The sequence below is a fragment of the Panthera pardus genome, unplaced genomic scaffold, assembly GCF_024362965.1.
Source record: "Panthera pardus isolate Hobbes unplaced genomic scaffold, ASM2436296v1 HiC_scaffold_11, whole genome shotgun sequence".
In the NCBI taxonomy this organism is placed as follows: domain Eukaryota; kingdom Metazoa; phylum Chordata; class Mammalia; order Carnivora; family Felidae; genus Panthera; species Panthera pardus.
Window position 1 is genome coordinate 83,989,090 of NW_026526666.1, and position 18,524 is coordinate 84,007,613.

At 43.2% G+C, this 18,524-nt stretch overlaps 2 protein-coding genes across 7 annotated transcripts in view; one reads left to right on the top strand and one right to left on the bottom strand.

Moving 5' to 3' along the window:
* SNRNP40 (small nuclear ribonucleoprotein U5 subunit 40) overlaps positions 1 to 7,606 on the bottom strand; it is a 33,276-nt gene extending 25,670 nt beyond the window's left edge. Inside the window, exons 1-4 of the mRNA XM_019429825.2 lie at positions 7,425 to 7,606; positions 5,062 to 5,191; positions 3,575 to 3,668; positions 2,215 to 2,380 (exon numbers count right to left, since the gene is read on the bottom strand). Of these exons, the coding sequence (XP_019285370.1) occupies positions 2,215 to 2,380; positions 3,575 to 3,668; positions 5,062 to 5,191; positions 7,425 to 7,568 (534 nt within the window). The 5' untranslated portion in view covers positions 7,569 to 7,606. The remainder of the gene's footprint in view (positions 1 to 2,214; positions 2,381 to 3,574; positions 3,669 to 5,061; positions 5,192 to 7,424) is intronic.
* Positions 1 to 18,524, top strand: part of ZCCHC17 (zinc finger CCHC-type containing 17) — a 132,677-nt gene that overhangs the window by 64,256 nt on the left and 49,897 nt on the right. For 3 of the 6 annotated variants that reach the window (XR_008420628.1, XM_019429820.2, XM_019429824.2), the window contains exons 1-2: positions 7,776 to 7,888; positions 17,266 to 17,386. Coding sequence is in view for 4 of the 6 variants with exons in the window: in XM_019429820.2 (XP_019285365.2) it covers positions 17,321 to 17,386 (66 nt within the window). In the remaining 2 variants the exon portion in view is untranslated. The other 3 variants (XM_053898316.1, XM_053898322.1, XM_053898330.1) reach the window with 3 other exon arrangements.

Genomic DNA, 18,524 nt, shown 5'->3' on the forward strand with positions numbered 1-18,524 from the left:
GCAAATTAAACCAACAATGAGGTACCACTACATACTTATTGGAAGAGCCAAAATCTGAAGCAATGACACCACCAAATGATGATGTGGCGCAATGGAGACTCTCGTTCATTGCTGGTGGGAATGTAAAATGGTATAGACACTTGGGAAGAGAGATTGGTGGTTTCTTTCTTTCTTTCTTTCCTTCTTTTTTAAGATTTTATTTTTAAGTAATCTCTACACCCAATGTGGGGCTCAAATTTATAACCCTGAGATCAAGAGTTGCACGCTCCACTGACTAAGCCAGCTAGGTGCCCCAGATTGGTGGTTTCTTAAACACATTCAGAGGTGCCTGGGTGGCTCAGTCGGTTAAGTGTCTGACTTCGGCTCAGGTCAATATCTCACGGCTCGGGAGTTCGAGCCCTGCGTTGGGCTCTGTGCTGACAGCTCAGGGCCTGGAGCCTGCTTCATATTCTGGGTCTCGGTCTCTCTCTGCCCTTCTCCCGCTTGAACACACATGTGCTCTCTCTCAAAAATAAAAAAACATTAAAAAAAAACAAACCTAAACATACTCTTACCATATGATCTAGCAATCACGGTCCTCAGCATTTACCTAAGAGAGTTGAAAAACTTAGGTCCACACAAAAACTTGCACATAGATGTTTCCAGCAGCTTTATTCATCATTACCTACTCTTGGAAGCAACCAAGATATCCTTTAGTAGGTGAATGGATAAACGGTTACATCCAGATGATGGAATATTATTTGGCACTAAAAACAAATGAGCTATCAAGCCATGAAAAGACATGAAAGAATCTTAAATGCATATTACTAAGTAAAAGAAGCCAATTTCAAAAAGGCAAAACTCTGAAGACAGTAAAAAGATCAGTGGTTGCCAGGGGTGGGAGGGATGAATAGAAGGAGCACAGACAATTTTCAAGGCAGGGAAAATACTCCGAAATGTACCACAGTGATAGATACACGTCATTATATGCTTGTCCCAAACCACAAAATGTATAACACTAAATGTGAACCCCAATAAAAACTATGGACTTTGAGTGATTGTAATGTGTCACTGTAGGTTTATCAATTGTAAAAAAATGTACCACTCTGGTGGGGGAAAATGGGGGAGGCTGTGCATGTGGGGGTAGTGGGTATATGGGAAATCTTTGTATCTTCCCCTCAATTTTGCTGCCAACCTAAAGCTCTTCTAAAAAAAATGTCTTAATTTAAAAACAAAAATTCCCTTGGGGCGCCTGGGTGTCTCAGTTGGTTGGGCGTCCAACTTCAGCTCAGGTCATGATCTCACGGTTTGTGAGTTCGAGCCCCGTGTTGGGCTTTGTGCTGACCGCTTAGAGCCTGGAGCCTGGAGCCTGCTTTGGATTCTGTGTCTCCCTCTCTCTCTGTTCCTCCCCCACTCGCACTCTTTCTCTCTCTCACTCTCAAAAATAAATAAAGATTAAAAAAAAAAATTTAAGAAAACAAAAACCAAAACCCCCAAAATTCTCACTCCAGACCTACTGAACTAGAATCTGGGTATTTTTAACAGGTTCTTCAGGTGAGTCTGATATGAAGACAGGTTGGAAATCACTGGACTAAATAAATGACACTGTTACTAAACCACATATTGACCTTTTCATATAGTGACTATACTTTTACAACAGCTTTGGAAGACATGTATATTACGGTCACTGTTCTAAAGACTGAGAAACAGGATCAGGAAAGTGAACTACCTGAGATCACATAATTAAGTAAATAGCGGAGTCAAAAATCCAATTCGGGTGATTCATGTCGTTTCATGTCACAATGGTTCAACATGGTTCTAATATTTATTATTCTAGAGGATACTTAAAACGTATTATTTTAGGGGTGCCTCAGTCGGTTAAGCGTCCGACTTTGGCTCAGGTCATGACCTCGCAGTCATGTGAGTTCGAGCCCTGTGTCGGGCTCTGTGCTGACAGCTCAGAGCCTGGAGCCTGTTTCGGATTCTGTGTCTCCCTCTCTCTCTGCCCCTCCTCCCCTGTTCATGCTCTCTCTCTCTCTGTCTCAAAAATAAATAAATGTAAAAAAAAAAAAATTAAAAAAAAAAAAAAAAAAGTATTATTTTAAAAGGCCTCTGTTTTGAGAAATGACCGCTAAAGCAAAGTTGTGGAGAGGAGTGTATGGCACAGGTGCAAAGCAAGATAGGTTCCCATTATGTAACCTTAGAAACTGCAACAGACAGACAGACAACACCCACCTTAACTGTACCATCATCACTGCCAGTGCAGACAAGCTGGGGGCCCCTCCTGGCTGGGTAACAGGAATTCACAAAGGAAGTATGTCCTTTCAGCCTTTTAACCCTCTCGCCTGTCTCACTGTCCCATACTGCCACAGTTTTATCTGTGGATGCGGAGAAGAGCATACTACAAGAAGAACAAAAAAAGAAATAAGTGAAGAAAACCAATGGCAACCACCCCCTCCCCCCACACACACAACACTTGCCAAAACGTGCCACTCTTTAAGGCCACTGACAGGTTGTGCTCTGACAGTTTGACACATGATGCAGGAATGCTTCACCCTCCCTAACAAAATCCTGTTGGTTTTCTAGACCCAGTTACAAGGTCTACTCTATGAAATGTCAAATAAATTTCCTTCTGTCAGTCCCCATGATGTATTACAACCTAATACCAGTAGTTTTCTCAATCTTTTTCTCCTTTGAGATAGACAACACTTTAGACGTTTTCCCATCTGGAAATGTTTAATCACTCCCTGCTGCAGAGTGAAGACACGCTGTAGCAATTCCTGACCTGGTGGCTCGGTAAAGTTTTTACTTTGTCTCCGAAAATGATTTCTAAGTTATAATTGATTTCATAAGGCACTCTTTACTCAAATACTAACAGGGAAAATGTATACAAGGTTATGTACCAGTTGATTCCGGGACCCTAAGATTTTAGAGGCCAGAGGTATAAAAACAATGAATGTTCACTAAAATACCTAATAGGATTAAATGACTTTGTATGATCACATTTTTATATTACCTAGGTTATTGTAAAATTATGCGGTCATTAAAATGTTTATGATAAAATGTCTACTATGATACAGGTACAATAGGTGAATAACAGTAAGGAAAAAAGCAGCAGAAAAGATCACACATGAAGCTCTAACGTATACGAAAAACCAAATGGCTTCGAGAAGGAAAAAAACTTGAGAAAAACATATCATAAGATTAACAGTGATAATCTTTGGAGTCATAGGAATATGGGCTATTTTTTCATTTATGTTTTTGAGTTTCTCAAAAGAAACATTTTATTGTTTTTATTAAAAAAAAATAACTGATATCTGCATATGCAAATTACATTTCGTTTTGTTTTAAAAAGAAACAAATTTGCCTGAGCTGTTGATGTTAGGTGATAGAGATGTATTCATAAATGCATACACGGAGCAAGAAACACCAAACTTGGCTTAACAGTGATAGGAGAATAAAGTAGCTGCTCCAAACGCAGTAGTTTTTGATGGCATAGTCTCCTGAGAGAGAAAACTCAAGGATGCAATGTGAAAGGATGCCGAGACGAGTTAGTAGGAGGAGCAGCTGTCATTCCACTGTGCGAACTACTCACCTGCCATCGGTATTATAATGCAGCTCCATCACCGCCCCACTGTGTCCCTTCAATGTGGCATAGTTATCACAGTCACCATAGACATTCCACAGCACTGTCAGGGAGACAGGGGTTCTGTGATCATTACTACGCAAAAGAAAAGTCATCATTGGCCACAGAAAAGGTACTTCTAAATTTATCACGACAGTTTTGAAATTATACTCCCTTGGAGTATTCTCCCTATTGGTTCTCCCAGCTGGACCAATTTTCCTGACACTAAAACAAAAGTAATGCCATATTTTCATATTCCATAAGGTTGAAAAAACTAGTTTTTTAAATCTGAAAGTTTTCTGCTGTAATGTTAAAAAAGTTGGTACTCACTCCTACATGTCTGCTATGAGTATAAGAGAACTGCAAAATGATGGCACTTACAGAAAACCCAAGAAGCTGCAAACTGACTTGAAGGGCACATGGCAATGACTTTATACTACATTTACTCATTCCACATGTACCATGTACCCGTAACAAGCCAGATGCTGGGGTAAAATGAGATAAGCGAATACACACAGTTCCTGTCCTCAGGCAGCTTGGTCTAGCAAGGAATGAGGCTTGAGGAGTATTATTAAGGAGCACCTCTATATGTACTAAGGCATGTACATATGGTATTTTTCTGTTGATAAACCATTTTTTTGTTTGATGAAATTAAGCACATCAATTTAAGGGATTGATCTTAATTAATCTTCTGCAAAGATTCCCAACTCTTCCAGATGCTTGGTCACTGTTAAGTTGAAGGATCACAGAACTAGAATACCTACATCAAGACAGCAAAGATAGCTACCATCTACCTTGAGGTACAATCTTATAAGCAAAGAGCTAAAGGACTCACTTAATCTCACAATACAACAAACGATGCCAGAATAAAAGAGTCAGATGTTTCTGGTATTTTCTCTCTTGTTTTTTCTCATGACTCTTCTGAAGTGATTTTTTCTACTTATTTCTGAAAAATGGGTATTCCCAACTAGCAGCTGAGAATCTAAATGCCGTATGATCCTAATGACGTACAGGTAGATTATCCAAGTGAGTTGCCACTTTAGGATCCCCATGTCCCCTCCTTCTTTTCACATGCTAGGATTCTATGAGTGGATCAAGAGGAAGGCCTCACACCTTTGGGAAAAGGAAAAGCTATCTCTCTCATTACTTCCATTAACCTGGTATGCCTAGATCTCTTGTCTGGCTAAATCAGCTCAAGATTTGCCTCCATGAGGAAGATACCCTCAAACTAGGACAACTCACTTTCCAAGTAGTAACATGATTCCTCCTGTACTACATGGACCTTGAGTTCTATACCCAAGATCACTCAACATTTTCATGACACTATTTCAGCATGTTAGCCATGCAGTTTGTGATGTGACCAGCTCAGACTGATACCTTCTGTGGCACTGAAGGTTTTAAAAAAAGAATCACTATTTGGCAAAGAACAATTACTCCAGCTTCAAAAACTCTCTTACATATCAGTCGATCGAATCCTGCAGATGCTAAGGTGGATCCGTTGGGATGAAACTTGCAGCAGTACACTTCCCCTTCATGTCCTGAGAGAAGCATGATTGGAGCTTGAAGGGAGGAACACCTGGGAGGTCCCTAAACAAAAGACAGAAGTACAGGGTAGTCACTGCATACAGGCAAAGGAGGGTGCAAAAGACATGGGGAACAATAATCGAGTGGATTTCTTCTGATTTAGAGAACAGCAACTTTTCTCACGTGAACTTCTGCCTCCAATGCGACGCGGTCCTGCTGAAGTGTCCAGTGTCAACCTGTTATTCTAACTACTCCCTCATTCTGCTCCCGTCCCATAGCCAACTTTTAATCGCTCAAACATGTTAAACTCATTTCTGCTTCAGGATCTTTATCCTTGTTGTTGTCCCTGATCGGATCTTCTTCCCTTAGATCTTCCTGTGTTTAGCTCCTTTCAAATGTTTCCACTTCAGAAAGTGTTTCTTTGATCACTCAAACTCAAGCAGCACCACACCTCCCCTCTGCATTCGATTAGTCCTACTGTATTTCCCCATAGCACTTATCACTACCTGCAATTACCTTCCTTATTTTATCTTATTTTTAACGTATCTTGTCCTTTTTCCCCACTACAAAAGGTTTGTGAGTGCAGGGACCCTGCTTGCGTCATCCAACACTGTTTTCCCAGTCTCTAGCTCATTTAATGAATGAATGAGTGAACTGACCTTCCCAACAACTCCGCAGGGTACAGATTACTGGGGAAAGTAGTTTTGATTATGGTCTCGACACTAAGCCTAGGCTTGGACAAGTCACTAAAACCTCATACTCTTGTCAGAGAGAAAAACTAGTACACTATCAGTAATCCCCAAACCTCTTCAGTCATTTCCAGTTTATGCATTTATTAAAAAAAAATATATATTATGTGCCAGACACTCTCTAGGCATTGGGAAAACAGTACTGAACAAAATAAAAACAAACAATGGAGTTTGTGTTCTAGAGGGGAGGAGGAAGAGGAGGGAGGAAGAGAGAAAACGAATAAAACAGATGGCAGGTGGTAGGTACTATGGAGGAAAAAAAGCAACGTGGGTTAATGCATATGGTGAATTGCAACTTAAAACAGGGTCGTCAGGAAAGCCCTCACTGATAAAGTGGTATCTGAACAAAGATTTGGAAGAGCTGAGTGTGTAAACCATGTGGGTATTTTGAAGAAGAGCACTCCAGTAGAGTGTAGCATATGAAAAGGGTTTGGGGCAAGAACATGGAAGCCAGTGTGACTGGAGCAGGGTGAGCAACGGAAAATTGGCACATCTGAGCGGTAAAGGGAAAGAGGGCAAAAGGCTGTAAGGGTTTGGGTTTAACTTTGGGGGAAGTGGAAAGCCACCGAAAGTCTGCAGCAGAGGGTAACGTGATCTAACGTTTAGCAGGATTCCTCTGGCTGCTGGACTGAGAACAGATTGAACAGACAAGAGCAGAAAACAAGAATACCAGTTAGAACCTCACTGCAATTGTCAGAGGAGATGATCATGGCTTAGACCAGGAGCTAGTGATGGAGTTGGTAGAAGTGGTAGCAATTTGGGATATATTTTGAGGAGGGTGCCAGCACGATTTGTTCATGGACTGGCAGAGAGGTTGAGAGAGGAGACACACACATGTATTTCTTGATCTGAGCCTAATAGTCCAGGAGGAGAGGTGTGATCATTACCTCTATCTCACAAGAAATGCAGTTAGGAGCATGGATTCTGGGCTTAAAATCTGTTTCTATCATTTACCAGATAAGAGTTTACAAAACAGGATACTAACAGTTCCTACCTCTTTAGCTATTACCAAGATTAACAGAGTTTTCATGTACAAAATACTTAATACAAGGACTCGATGAATGTTAGCTATTGTTCGGTTGTTGTTAGTAACAGTACTAGCGCTGAGAGGTAAAGAGGAAAGCAACTTGCCCGAAGTCCCAAAGCGAGTCGGTGTCACTCATTTCCTTTCTCCCCTCATTCACTCATTCATTCATCCATCCATTCTACAAACTTTTCTGAATGTTGACTCTATGTCGGATCCCTGGGAGATTAAGTATGAGAAAGCCCTGGTCCTGGTTTTGAGTTCAAGGTCCTTAAACTCTAATTCTAACGCCACGCCACAGGGTGGTCGAGACGCTGAAAACAGGAGTCCAATGGGCTAACGAACGCAGCATCCGCGGGGGGGTGGGGGGCGGGGGGGGTGTCGACGGCTTTTACGGTGTTTTCTGCTTTAACTGCAGGTAGCGATTCTCGTTCCGCCCCCGCAGTGCGGGATCTCCCGGTGCAGGGCTCTCGGAGATGGAAGGATGAGCTGAGGGCCGAAGGCCGCCTCCTACTTCACTTACCGCTTGCAGCAAAGCTCCCGGCGCCGTCTGCTGCTGCCCGGCTCCGGGGCCCGACCCCGCCGCTCCCAACAGCAACTCATGCCGCTGCCGTTTGACTGGTACCAGCGGCAACTCTGGGCCCTTGCGCTTCTGCTGTTCTATCATGGCGGCAACCGCTCTTCTCAGCGCCGCCACTGACCGCGCCGACAGGCTCAGGCACCGCGCGATTGGTTCCGACTTAGTTCTTCCCCCAGAACTTCCGGCTTGGAGAAACCAATCGGCTTCCAGTAATCTCCTCTGCACCGCCCCCTGAACGCTCTTCTTTTATTGGTCAGCTCTTCCTGGCGTCACGAGAGTACGATGCCAGGATTGGTGGGTAGAGCTGGAGTCCCACCTAGGCGCGCTGTGTCTTGTGGGTGGAAGCGCTGTCTGGGTTTTGGCGTTTCGCGCAATGCTGCGGCGGGGAGACCCGGAGCTGACACCGAGTAAGTGGAAGGAAGGTCGGGGGTGGGTGGCTGCGGCATTTGGAGGCGGCGCCTCGGTTGTGTGGCCTGAGCCTGGCCCTTGTCAGCTGAAGGTTTGCAGGAGGCATAGGCGGGCCCGGAGTTCGCCGCGCCGGTAGGTAGCAGCGTGGGTTCCGCTTCTAGGCTGGGGCAGAGCGTTGGGGTCTTTGCGGCCGCCTGGGGCTCTCGACGGCTGACTTGTTTGTCCAGCGCCTGCAGTGTAGAACCCTGTGCCGGACGCTCCCAGGGAGGAAAGGCCTGTCTCCCAGCTCCACCAGGTTCCTCTATGGCTGAGGAGGCCGGCTTGTTTCTACCACTGATGGTGCAGCCTTGTACTAGGGCCTGCTTTGTGCCTCAGAGAAACAGAGATGAGGGAAATGTCCGACGCCTGCTTCTCCTGAGTACGGTCTTGTTGAGAGCTTTGGATTCATACGTGGGAACCAGGTCTCCTCCTTAATCGTCCAACTGATACTTATTGTGCAGAGCCTCGGGATACATTGTGAACCAAACATGGTCCCTGACCTCAGGGGCTTGAGTCTGGTGGTGCAAACATGTAAAACAATGATCGCACTAAGAACTGTAAAATAGTGCTGCCTAAGAGAGGGGCCTGATGTTATGCGTGCCTAAAATAAGCAGAAAGGCATCTGTGAACAAAAGGTGCCTGAACTGGTAACCTAAAGGGAGAATTCTAATTACTTAGGTCAAGAGAGGAAGGCAGAATATTCCATCTAGAACAGCATGTGCAGGGGCCCTGTGGCAAATGACTAAAAGGCAAAAAGAGGCCACTGTGGCCAATACAGAGGAGATGAAGGAGAGTCTGGTACAGGATGCAGCCGGAGGGGGGTAGAGGTGCAGAAATCTTACTGTGAGAATGATGGGAAGCCACTGGATGTTTTTTATGGGGGAGGTGGGAGGTGGTCTGGTGGGAGAGTGGCTTGATCCCTCAGGCTCAGTAGCATGAACAGATAGGAGGAGAGATAGGTACAGATAGACTACTTGGGTGAGAGCTATTAGCAATGAAGACTGAGGTATTTGTACAACTGCAGGAACTGGACAGTTTTCTAGAGATATATAGGAGGTAAAATTAGTAGGATTTAATGATGGATTGGATTTAGGGAGTGAAAGGAGAGAAATCAAACTGCAGGTCCTAGGTTTCTGGCTTATGCAACAGGGTAGTTCTTTTTTTGGAAGAAGAAGAGGGAGGTGGTATGATATCCAGGAGGCAGTTTGAAATATGGCTTTGGAACTCAGAAGCGAGTTTTCGGGAAACATTTACTTGGGAATAATTGCATATAGGTGACAATATGAGCCATAAGTGTGGGTAAGAGAACCTTGAGTGGTCCCAACTTGTAATGGCCAAGAATGAAAGCATGAGTCCACAAGAGAAACACAAGAGCTATAGAGAAGGACCAGAGGAATGTTGCCTCAGCAGCAGGAAATGGTCTGTGTAGTGGTGCCTGGCTGGTCCAGTCGGTAGAGTGTGCCAACTGTTGATCTTGAGGTTGCGAGTTTGAGCCCCATACTCGGTGTAGAGATTGCATAAAAATAAAATCTTAAAAAAAAAAAAAAAAGATTCTGTGTTAGAAAAAGTTTCTGTGTTAGAAAATCCTGGGATTTGGGGCGCCTGGGTGGCTCAGTTGGTTAAGCGGCCGACTTCGGCTCAGGTCATGATCTCGCGGTCCATGAGTTCGAGCCCCGCATCAGACTCTGTGCTGACAGCTCAGAGCCTGGAGCCTGTTTCAGATTCTGTGTCTCCCTCTCTCTGACCCTCCCCCGTTCATGCTCTGTCTCTCTCTGTCTCAAAAATAAATAAAAAACGTTAAAATTTTTTTTTTTAGGAAATCCTGGAATTTAAATAACATGAGAATTGAAACATGTCTGTTGGCTTTATCATCATGGAGCTTATGGTGTCCTTCGTGAGAGTTGGTGTGATGAGACCAGAAGCCAGATATGAGGCAGAGATTCAGGAAAGGAAATGGAGGCAGTGAATCTACAGAGTATTTTTCATACATAAGATTGTAAAGGAGAGGAGAGGATGTGGAAGCTGAAAGAGATGAGGGGTCACCAAGGATCCAACTGAGAGGGTGAAGGAGAAAGTGAGAGAGAGAAATTGGGTCATTGATCGTGTTGTGAAAACGTGGGAATGGATGGGATCCAAAGTACAGTTAGAGCAACCTTAGGAAGATGGACAGTTTCTCCAGTGAATAGAAAGGAAGAAGGAAATGAAGGCAGTAGGAACAGTCTGTTTGTATATTTGGTACTGATAAAATGAATTCCTTTCTTATGGCTTTTATTTTCTCTGTAAAGTAGGTGATGTGATCATATGCTTAGAGTGAGAGGAGATCAGAGATTTGAGAAGATTGCAGAAGGTGTGAAAGACGTTGTAGATTGTGGGAGAATTGTGTGACCAGAGGAATGTAGAATTGTCTTGCAGATTTAAGGTTGGAGATGATAATTTTTTTCTAGCAACATCAGGCTATTCTGTGCCGGCATGCAGAAAACATACCAAGGTATGGTGGTGAGGACTGTGGGTTTGACTTGCTCAGCGCACGTTTCTACCTCTACCTCTTACAAGGCAGCGCACATTGCCTTCTCTTACTGAAAATTCTGAGATGCCAAAAACGATTTCGTAGACTCCTTTGCACCTAAGGTGAGAATTGAATTTGGAACTGAGTTAGATGTGGAGAGAAAGAGGGTGAGAGCCATCCAATTCTGCTGGCAAATTTCATAGCAGAGCTGATGTCTCTTTAGTCACCAACTTTCTGGTTTAGTGACTTTCTGCAGTGATAGCCATAACTGTCTTGATCATGGCGAAGACTTATTTTGCGGGTTAGGACTTGTTCCTGTAAGTTCTAACAGAGCCTGCTCCCATAGCCCTTCAAGTAATTTTGTAAGCCACATGATCCCTGGCGATAACTCCCTTTTGGCTTATCTTAGCTAGCACGGGTTCTGTTGTCTGCAACCATACTTCACTCATGCCAGACAGGTGAGCTGTAAAGACAAGGGCTGTAAAGCTGTAAAGACAAGGGTCTTTACAAGCTGTAAAGACAAGGGTTAAAGGGCGGTCAGGGTATTATTAAAATGATGGGCTATGGAGTCCAAGCTGGAGAGGGCTAACAGGTTGGAAGAAAGTAGAGGTCAATAGATTAGGGTTCTAATGAGGTCAAAGAACAGTGTTCTCTGCTATAGGACTTCCATTTATCCTTAAAGCCCTCTTCAGTTGTCACCTCTTAAACTTCCCTGTGTCCTCCAAACCCTTGGTCTCTTTCTTGTTTTCTCAGCACTTTGAACCTAGCCACTATTTTAGCACTGATCACATTGCATTGCAAATGGTTACCATTATCCTACCAGACTAGGAAGTCTGTGAGGACAGGGACTGTGTTGAAAGGGGTAGTAACAGTGGCCTGGGCATATGACCCTTGGAATGGCCTAGTATTTGTCTCTTTCTAGCCGTGCATTTTGGGCAACTTACTTCATTTCTGTACACAGGAATACCTACTTTGTAGAGTTGTTTTAAGGCCTGAAGGGAGGTTTATGAAGTGCTTACCACAGAGCCTGGCATAAACATCGGTAAATGTGCTGAACTGATGAGTTAACAGTTTGAAGTAGGATTAAACGAAGTACTTCAGTATTTCAGTAGACAGTTCTAAATTTCAGTGTGCTAGACGCTGCAGATTTGGGGGGGGGGGGGGATGGATATGATACTGTGTAAGACAAGGGCATGCACAGAAGAATTTCACAATCTAGAAAGGGAAGAAAAAATGTCCATATGATTTGAATCCCATCGTCATCATTCATAGCTTTGTAATCTTGAGTAAGTTACTTAGCTTCTCTCATGTCTTAGTTTTTTCATCTATAATGTGGCAATGATAATTGCCTATCTTGTCGAGTGGTCCGAAAGAGAATCAAATTACTTAAGACAAGTAAAGCTCTGAGGTTAACGTACAGCAAATAAATACTCGAACACTAGCTGTTGTTATCAGACGACTTGGAGAGGACCTCCAAGATTATCGACTAAGAACAGTGTGGGGTAGAGCGTAAGTACTGGTCATGGGGTTTCGTGCCAATGGCTAGCTGTAAGCAGCCTCTGTCAAGTCACTTGACCTCTGTTAGCCCTATTTTCAGTTAAGTAAAAGTAATGAGGTGAATGATTCCTTTTCATCTTTCACATTTTATGAGTCCGTTTTTTGTGTTTTTCTTTGCACTTTACTATTCTCTTTCCTGCTTTTGGATATTTTCTCAATCCATGACTGAAGTTCAAAAAGGAAGAAGCATCTGTCTCAGATAGTCATTCTATCAAGTTGGCGGGAAGGAGGAAGTTTGGCTACCATTGTGGCATTTGAAAATCTCCCCCCTTCTAATCTAGCCAACATATTGGGTGGAAGTTATTTCCTCTACATTCTTTAGACCAGAATGCTTTCTCCCTTCTTTCTTTCCCTGTTTGTTTGGCGTATAGTGAGGCCATTCACTCATTCAAAAACAAACAAACAAACAAAAAACCCACAAAATTTTGAGTACCTACTGCATACCAGATATGAGGAACAGAAGACCAAATAAGAAATGATCCTTGGTTACATGTTTAGATGAATTAATCCAGACCCAGCTCATCATAGTCTCATCCATGAATAATGCCCTTCTGACGATGACTCCTCCTTGGAATCTCTAATGTTGGGACTTAGTTCATGTTAGAAATTCTCACAAGATTTAGATGTGCACTGTGAATTCTTTTGAGGCAATGGAGAATAGTGGTTGAGAATGCAGGCTCTGGAGTCATTCTGTCTTTGCTCATATCCCAGTATTTTTACTTATCAACTGATTCTCCTCTCAATTCATATGCACAGGTTAAAGATAAATTAAAATCCCTTTAACTCTTAGGGTTCTATCTAGTTATTATTGTTCTGTTACGACCACAACAAATCTAAATTCAAACGAACTTAACTACAACAGCAAAAATCTTGGCCAAATCAGTAAGGTGACACATGAAATGAAGTTCCAAAGATGCCTTAAAATATCTTCCAATTTGGGGCGCCTGGGTGGCTCAGTCGGTTGAACATCTGACTCTTGGTTTCCTTTCAGGTCATGATCTCGCAGTTTATGGGTTTGAGCCTTGCATCGGGGGGGGGGGGGGGGGGTGGGGTGGGGTGGGGTGGGGTGGGTGGGTTCTAAGCTGACAGTGTGTGGCTTGCTTGGGATTTTCTCTCTCCCTCACTCTCTGGCCCTCCCCTGCTCATGTTGCTTTTTCTCAAAAAACAAAAAACAGTATCTTACCAATTTAATATTGTTCTATGAGCTTCACGTTGCTTGAGAGAAGGGAGAGCAGGATGTTTTTCTTTTTTAATTGCATGCACATTTAAAAAAAAAGTTTGAAATAGTTACAAAACTGGAGGTACAGTACAAATAACATTTTTTTATGAATCATTTGAGAGCTAAGTTGCTGACCTGATGTCCCATCATCCCTGAATACTTTAGTTTTCCTACAAACAAGGACATTCTCCTGTATAACCACACTGTAACTACTATAATCAGAAAGTTAACATTGCATTACTTCTTCTAGTCTTTTTTTTAAATTTTTTTTTAATGTTTATTTAGTTTTGAGACAGAGGGAGAGAGAGCATGAGTGGGGGAGGGGCAGAGAGAGAGGGAGACGCAGAATCTGAAACAGGCTCCAGGCTCTGAGCTGTCAGCACAGAGCCCGATGCGGGGCTCGAACCCACGAACCGTGAGATCATGACCCGAGCCGAAGTCGGACGCTTAACCGACTGAGCCACCCAGGCGCCCCTACTTCTTCTAGTCTTTAGGCCCTGTCATCATTCTGGACAGCCCAATATGTGGACGCCATCATTACCCTGCTCCTTTTCACACTGGGTTGATCTTCTTTGCAAATTTCCTCCTCACCCAATATAGGTTCTGACCTCACTCTGGGCCATCGTTCCCCTGCCACACCTCCCGTCCCCACACTCTCCTTGCTCTGTCCCTTGCTTTGGGAAGTGGGTGGCTAGTAACTGGGTCCCTGTTGCCTCCCTACACATTACAATGTTTAAAAAACGTTCACTTAAAATGAAGCACTTAAAGAAGATACTCTGTTTCTAGAATTATTGCAAAGCAACTCTAAATGGTATACCTCTATCTTTGTCAATTTACTTGCTCTTTTAAGTCTACAGATGTGGTCCTATTTGACTGGACTGACTATATCTGTGTTTCATAAACTTTCTTAAAACAGCAGGACTCTTTTTTTCAAATGACATCTTATTTAGAAGCTTAATAGGTAAATCGGATCCAAGCAGAATACACTCCTGTACCCTTCACTCCTCCTTGCTCCCATGGTCCAACCCAAGGCGGGGAGGGCAAGTGGGAATTGGCAATAAACAGTCTCTTACTAATTACTGAAGAGAGACTACTGGCTCCCAACTGCTCTGGGCAGGACCTCCAGAAGTTGGTTTCTTTGGGGATGTGTTCCCCCTTCCTTTGAGGACTCTCCTCTGGTTGGTTGGCCTCCAGCCCTACTTCTTTGGCTTTCTTGAACCCTGTGGTCCCTAGATATTTCAGAGTTGACTGTTTACAAATAAACTCAGGTTGAGGAGTTTCTGAACAACCACCATAAAACTCTAGGTTTTTATAGGACATAATTTGAAAGAAAACATCAAGGTCCATTTTTAAAAATGGCAACCTGCTACCTTCCTGAAATTGTAAACCTGTTACTGTCATGTTTCCAGATTTCCCTCATTAATGCATGCCACCCTCCTTCTTGAAGAATCACATAGGGTTTCTCCTGTTCTGTGGCAGGAGCCAACAGGAGAGCTTTAAGTTATGTATTCCTACACTGTCCACAGCAGAAATCTGTAAGAATCAACTTTAGATTTTTTCTGTTTTTTTGTTTGTTTGTTTGTTTTGCTCTTTCCATGACCTTTGTGTAGAGAGGAACAGGCTATAGACTAAGAATTTTGAGCTCAATTTAGGTGTCCTAGCTGCTGATGCCTCTATGGACTCTATACCTCACTAGTGCTCCAGGAGCTGGAGGAATTAAAGTCTCTTGATGGAGCCACTGGCCTCAGGTCAGTAACCTCTGTTTTAGGATGTGAGATAAGAGGTGCTAGTCAGAGAGAGGGGAAGACTGGAGATGAGCCTGCAGAGCTAGGAAGTGACAGAGGCAGGAGCCAACCAGGCTGTGATACTTGGATTTAACCTGTTTACCAGCCATTTCTCAAGAACTGACAAATCTGCCCTCATTCCATGTGCTATCAGTAGAGTAACAGAAAACCACGTGTGGCTGACCTAAGCAGAAAAGGGCGAGTTTATTATAAGGATACAAAGTTGTCTTATGGAACTCAAGGACAAGGATGTAGGAACCTGGGGATGATACAAGAACCAGGGTTTGGAAAGCTGGTGGGATTTCTTTCAGTTCTGTTTTAAGTGAGGCAGTGCAGTTAATAGACGATGCTATAGATCAGGTAGAGTTTCCAAAACCAGGACCCAGAGCCATCATGTGAAAGTGAGGGGTTGTGCTGGGAATTGAGGAGAAAAGAAAGTATTTGGTTATGAAAATCTAGGGAAAATAGAGGTTCAAGTCTTACTGTTGGCAAATGTAAATGGGAAAAACTGAACTGAGGGCAGTACCATTAGATTGATCTTTGTGTAGCACTGATTTTATTTGGCAAAGTGGCATGGTTAAAAGCCACTGGACTGCTAGTTTCCTCTCTGTTTAAAACCAGGAGACTGAGGTCCCTTCCAACTCCAAAGCTGTAAGACTTTCTTTCTTTTTTTTTTTTTTAATTTTTTTATTATTTTTTTAACATGTATACATTTTTGAGAGACAGAAGACAGAGCACGAGACGGGGAGGGGCAGAGAGACAGGGAGACACAGAATCCGAAGCAGGCTCCAGGCTCCGAGCTGTCAGCACAGAGCCCGACGCGGGGCTCGAACCCACAAACTGTGAGATCATGACCTGAGCCAAAGTCAGATGCCTAACCGACTGAGCCACCCAGACACACCCAAAGCTGTAAGACTTTCTACTCTGGCAGCATCAGCATCGTCTGGGAGCTTGTGGAAATGCACAGTCTCGGGCACCACCTCGGACTTACTGAATTGCAGTCTGCATTTTAACATGATTCACAAATAAGTAAAATTGGTGCGTACAAGTGTATATGTGTGTGTATAAATTACTGAAATATATCTTTAAATGATTGTTAATTAATGGTTAATAATTTCATGATTCCATTAAAAAACCTATGTATGAAGAAATTTTAAAGAGTATAAACAGAATTGAATGATGAGTGATTTTTTTCTTTATGACTGTACGTATTATCATCTGAACTTTTTTTTTTTAATTTTTTAACGTTTTTTTAATTTATTTTTGAGACAGAGAGAGACAGAGCATGAACGGGGGAGGGGCAAAGAGAGAGGGAGACACAGAATCGGAAGCAGGCTCCAGGCTCCGAGCCATCAGCCCAGGGCCCGATGCGGGGCTCGAACTCACGGACCGCGAGATCGTGACCTGAGCTGAAGTCAGGCGCCTAACCGACTGAGCCACCCAGGCGCCCCTATCATCTGAACTTTTAAAATGAGCATGTGTGTTTTTAGTTTTATAAGGAAAAAAATAAGCTATTGTCTCTTTTGAAAGTCACTTCAGATTAACACCTAGCGTGGTGTTTAAAAGCAGGCGGGGGTAGGGGGGGCACTGGCAGGTTTACTCGGTAGAGAATCCTACACTTGATCCTCGGGGTTGTGAGTTTGAGCCCCGTGTTTGGTGTAGACGTCACGTAAATAAATATAACTACCAGAACAAAACAAAACAAAACAGATGGGGACTCTGGTGTCAGCCAGAATTTGACTTCAGTATTTCCTAGCTTTTTGATGTCAAATAGGCCTAGTAATTTGACCTCTGGAAGCCTGGTTGTTTTTGTCATTTATATAAGAATACAACCTACATCTTGAGAGTTTTGAGGATTAAATGAGATACTGGATGTCCAGTGCTTAGCACAGTACCTGGATATAGTAAGGTCTTGATAACTGTTAGCTCCTATTGCTACTATCATTCCCTTTTTCAAGATTCAGTCTCTCACACGCACATCTCAAAAGCCTTCCCTTGACAAAAGAATAGTAATAATAGCAATTAGAAGACAAAAAAACAGACTGATGCCTTTGGGTAGGTATCAAATTGGAAAAAAAAAAAAAAGAGAGAGAGAGAGAGAGCAAAGTTTCCACAACTTACCGTGATCACAGTGGGCAAGAGAGAGGTGGATGAAAGTACATGGTGTTAAATCTAATGCTGTTACTCTGTAGAGATTAGCTGTGGGTTATGTGCACATTTCTTCTTTAATGCAGATGCCTTTCATAGTGTTGTCTTATTTCTTTGTGATAGGACACTTGAATTAGCTTTACCAGAGGAGAAATGGAGGAGCCATAGAACATTAAGGATGAATTCAGGAAGACCCGAGACCATGGAGAACTTGCCTGCTCTCTACACTATTTTCCAAGGAGAGGTATACTCTTTTGGCTTGAACACCTACTCGTTATGTTAAGCATGGACTGAAGGTGAAAAGCTGCTGGGTCTGGAGCTCCTGTCCACTTGAGAATATGTTAAGCATTGCAGTTCCAACAGGAAGGACTAGAGGAGTATCTGGCTACCACTTGTACCTCCTCTAAGCTCCAGACTCCCTACTGCATACTTGACATCTTCATTTGGATACCTTACAGCGTGTCTAATTTATGTTTTAAACTGAATTTTTTCTCTTCTTTCTCCCTTTATTATCTCTTTCTCTCTTTCTAGAAATGTTTTTTTTTTTTGTTGTTTTAAGTAATCTCAACACCAGACGTGGGGCTCGGACTCAAGACCCTGAGGTCAAGAGTCAGATGCTTCACTGACTGAGCCATCCAGGGGCCCCTTAATTTTTTCCCTTTTCTAGCCAAATCTGTTCTTCTGGTCTTTCTCATCTCAGCAGATGCAGCCACTAGCCTTCCAGGTACCCATGCTAAACGTCTGGGTCTCGCCCTTCATTTCTCCTCTTGATTTGATTTTGATTTTTCCTCTCCTTCCAGTCCGTCAGCAACTTGTGTCATTACTACCTCCCAAATGTATCTCTTATCTGTATACTTCTTTACCCCTATGGCACCTCATTAGTTCAAGCCCGCCATCTCTTGACCTGGCCTTACTGGGGCCCCAATGTCTATTGTAGTTCCTCTCCAATCTGTTCTTCCCGTTGCAGCCAGAATAACATCTAGAACAGATTGAACATGCTGCTTTCTCGCACTTCTAGGCTTCTCATTGTACTTGAATTCATCCAAACAATTTCATGATCCCTACATGACTTGGCCTCTGCTTACGTGGACAGTGTGGTTTTGTTTCATTCTACTTACACACCAGCCACACTGGCCTCCTTACAACTCTGAGTATTCTAAGCTTGCTTCCTTCTCAGGACTTTTGCATATGCTGTCTGTAACTACCCCACTCTCCCACCGACTTCTTTTCATGTTTTTGGTCTCAACCCTAGCGCCGTCTCCTCAGAGAACTTTGCCCCACCATAAATAAATAGGCTCACCCTGTATTTGCGTACTTGTGTAATGTCTGTCTTCCTCACAAGATACTCAGCTCCATGAGGACAGAGCCCTGAGTGTTTTGTT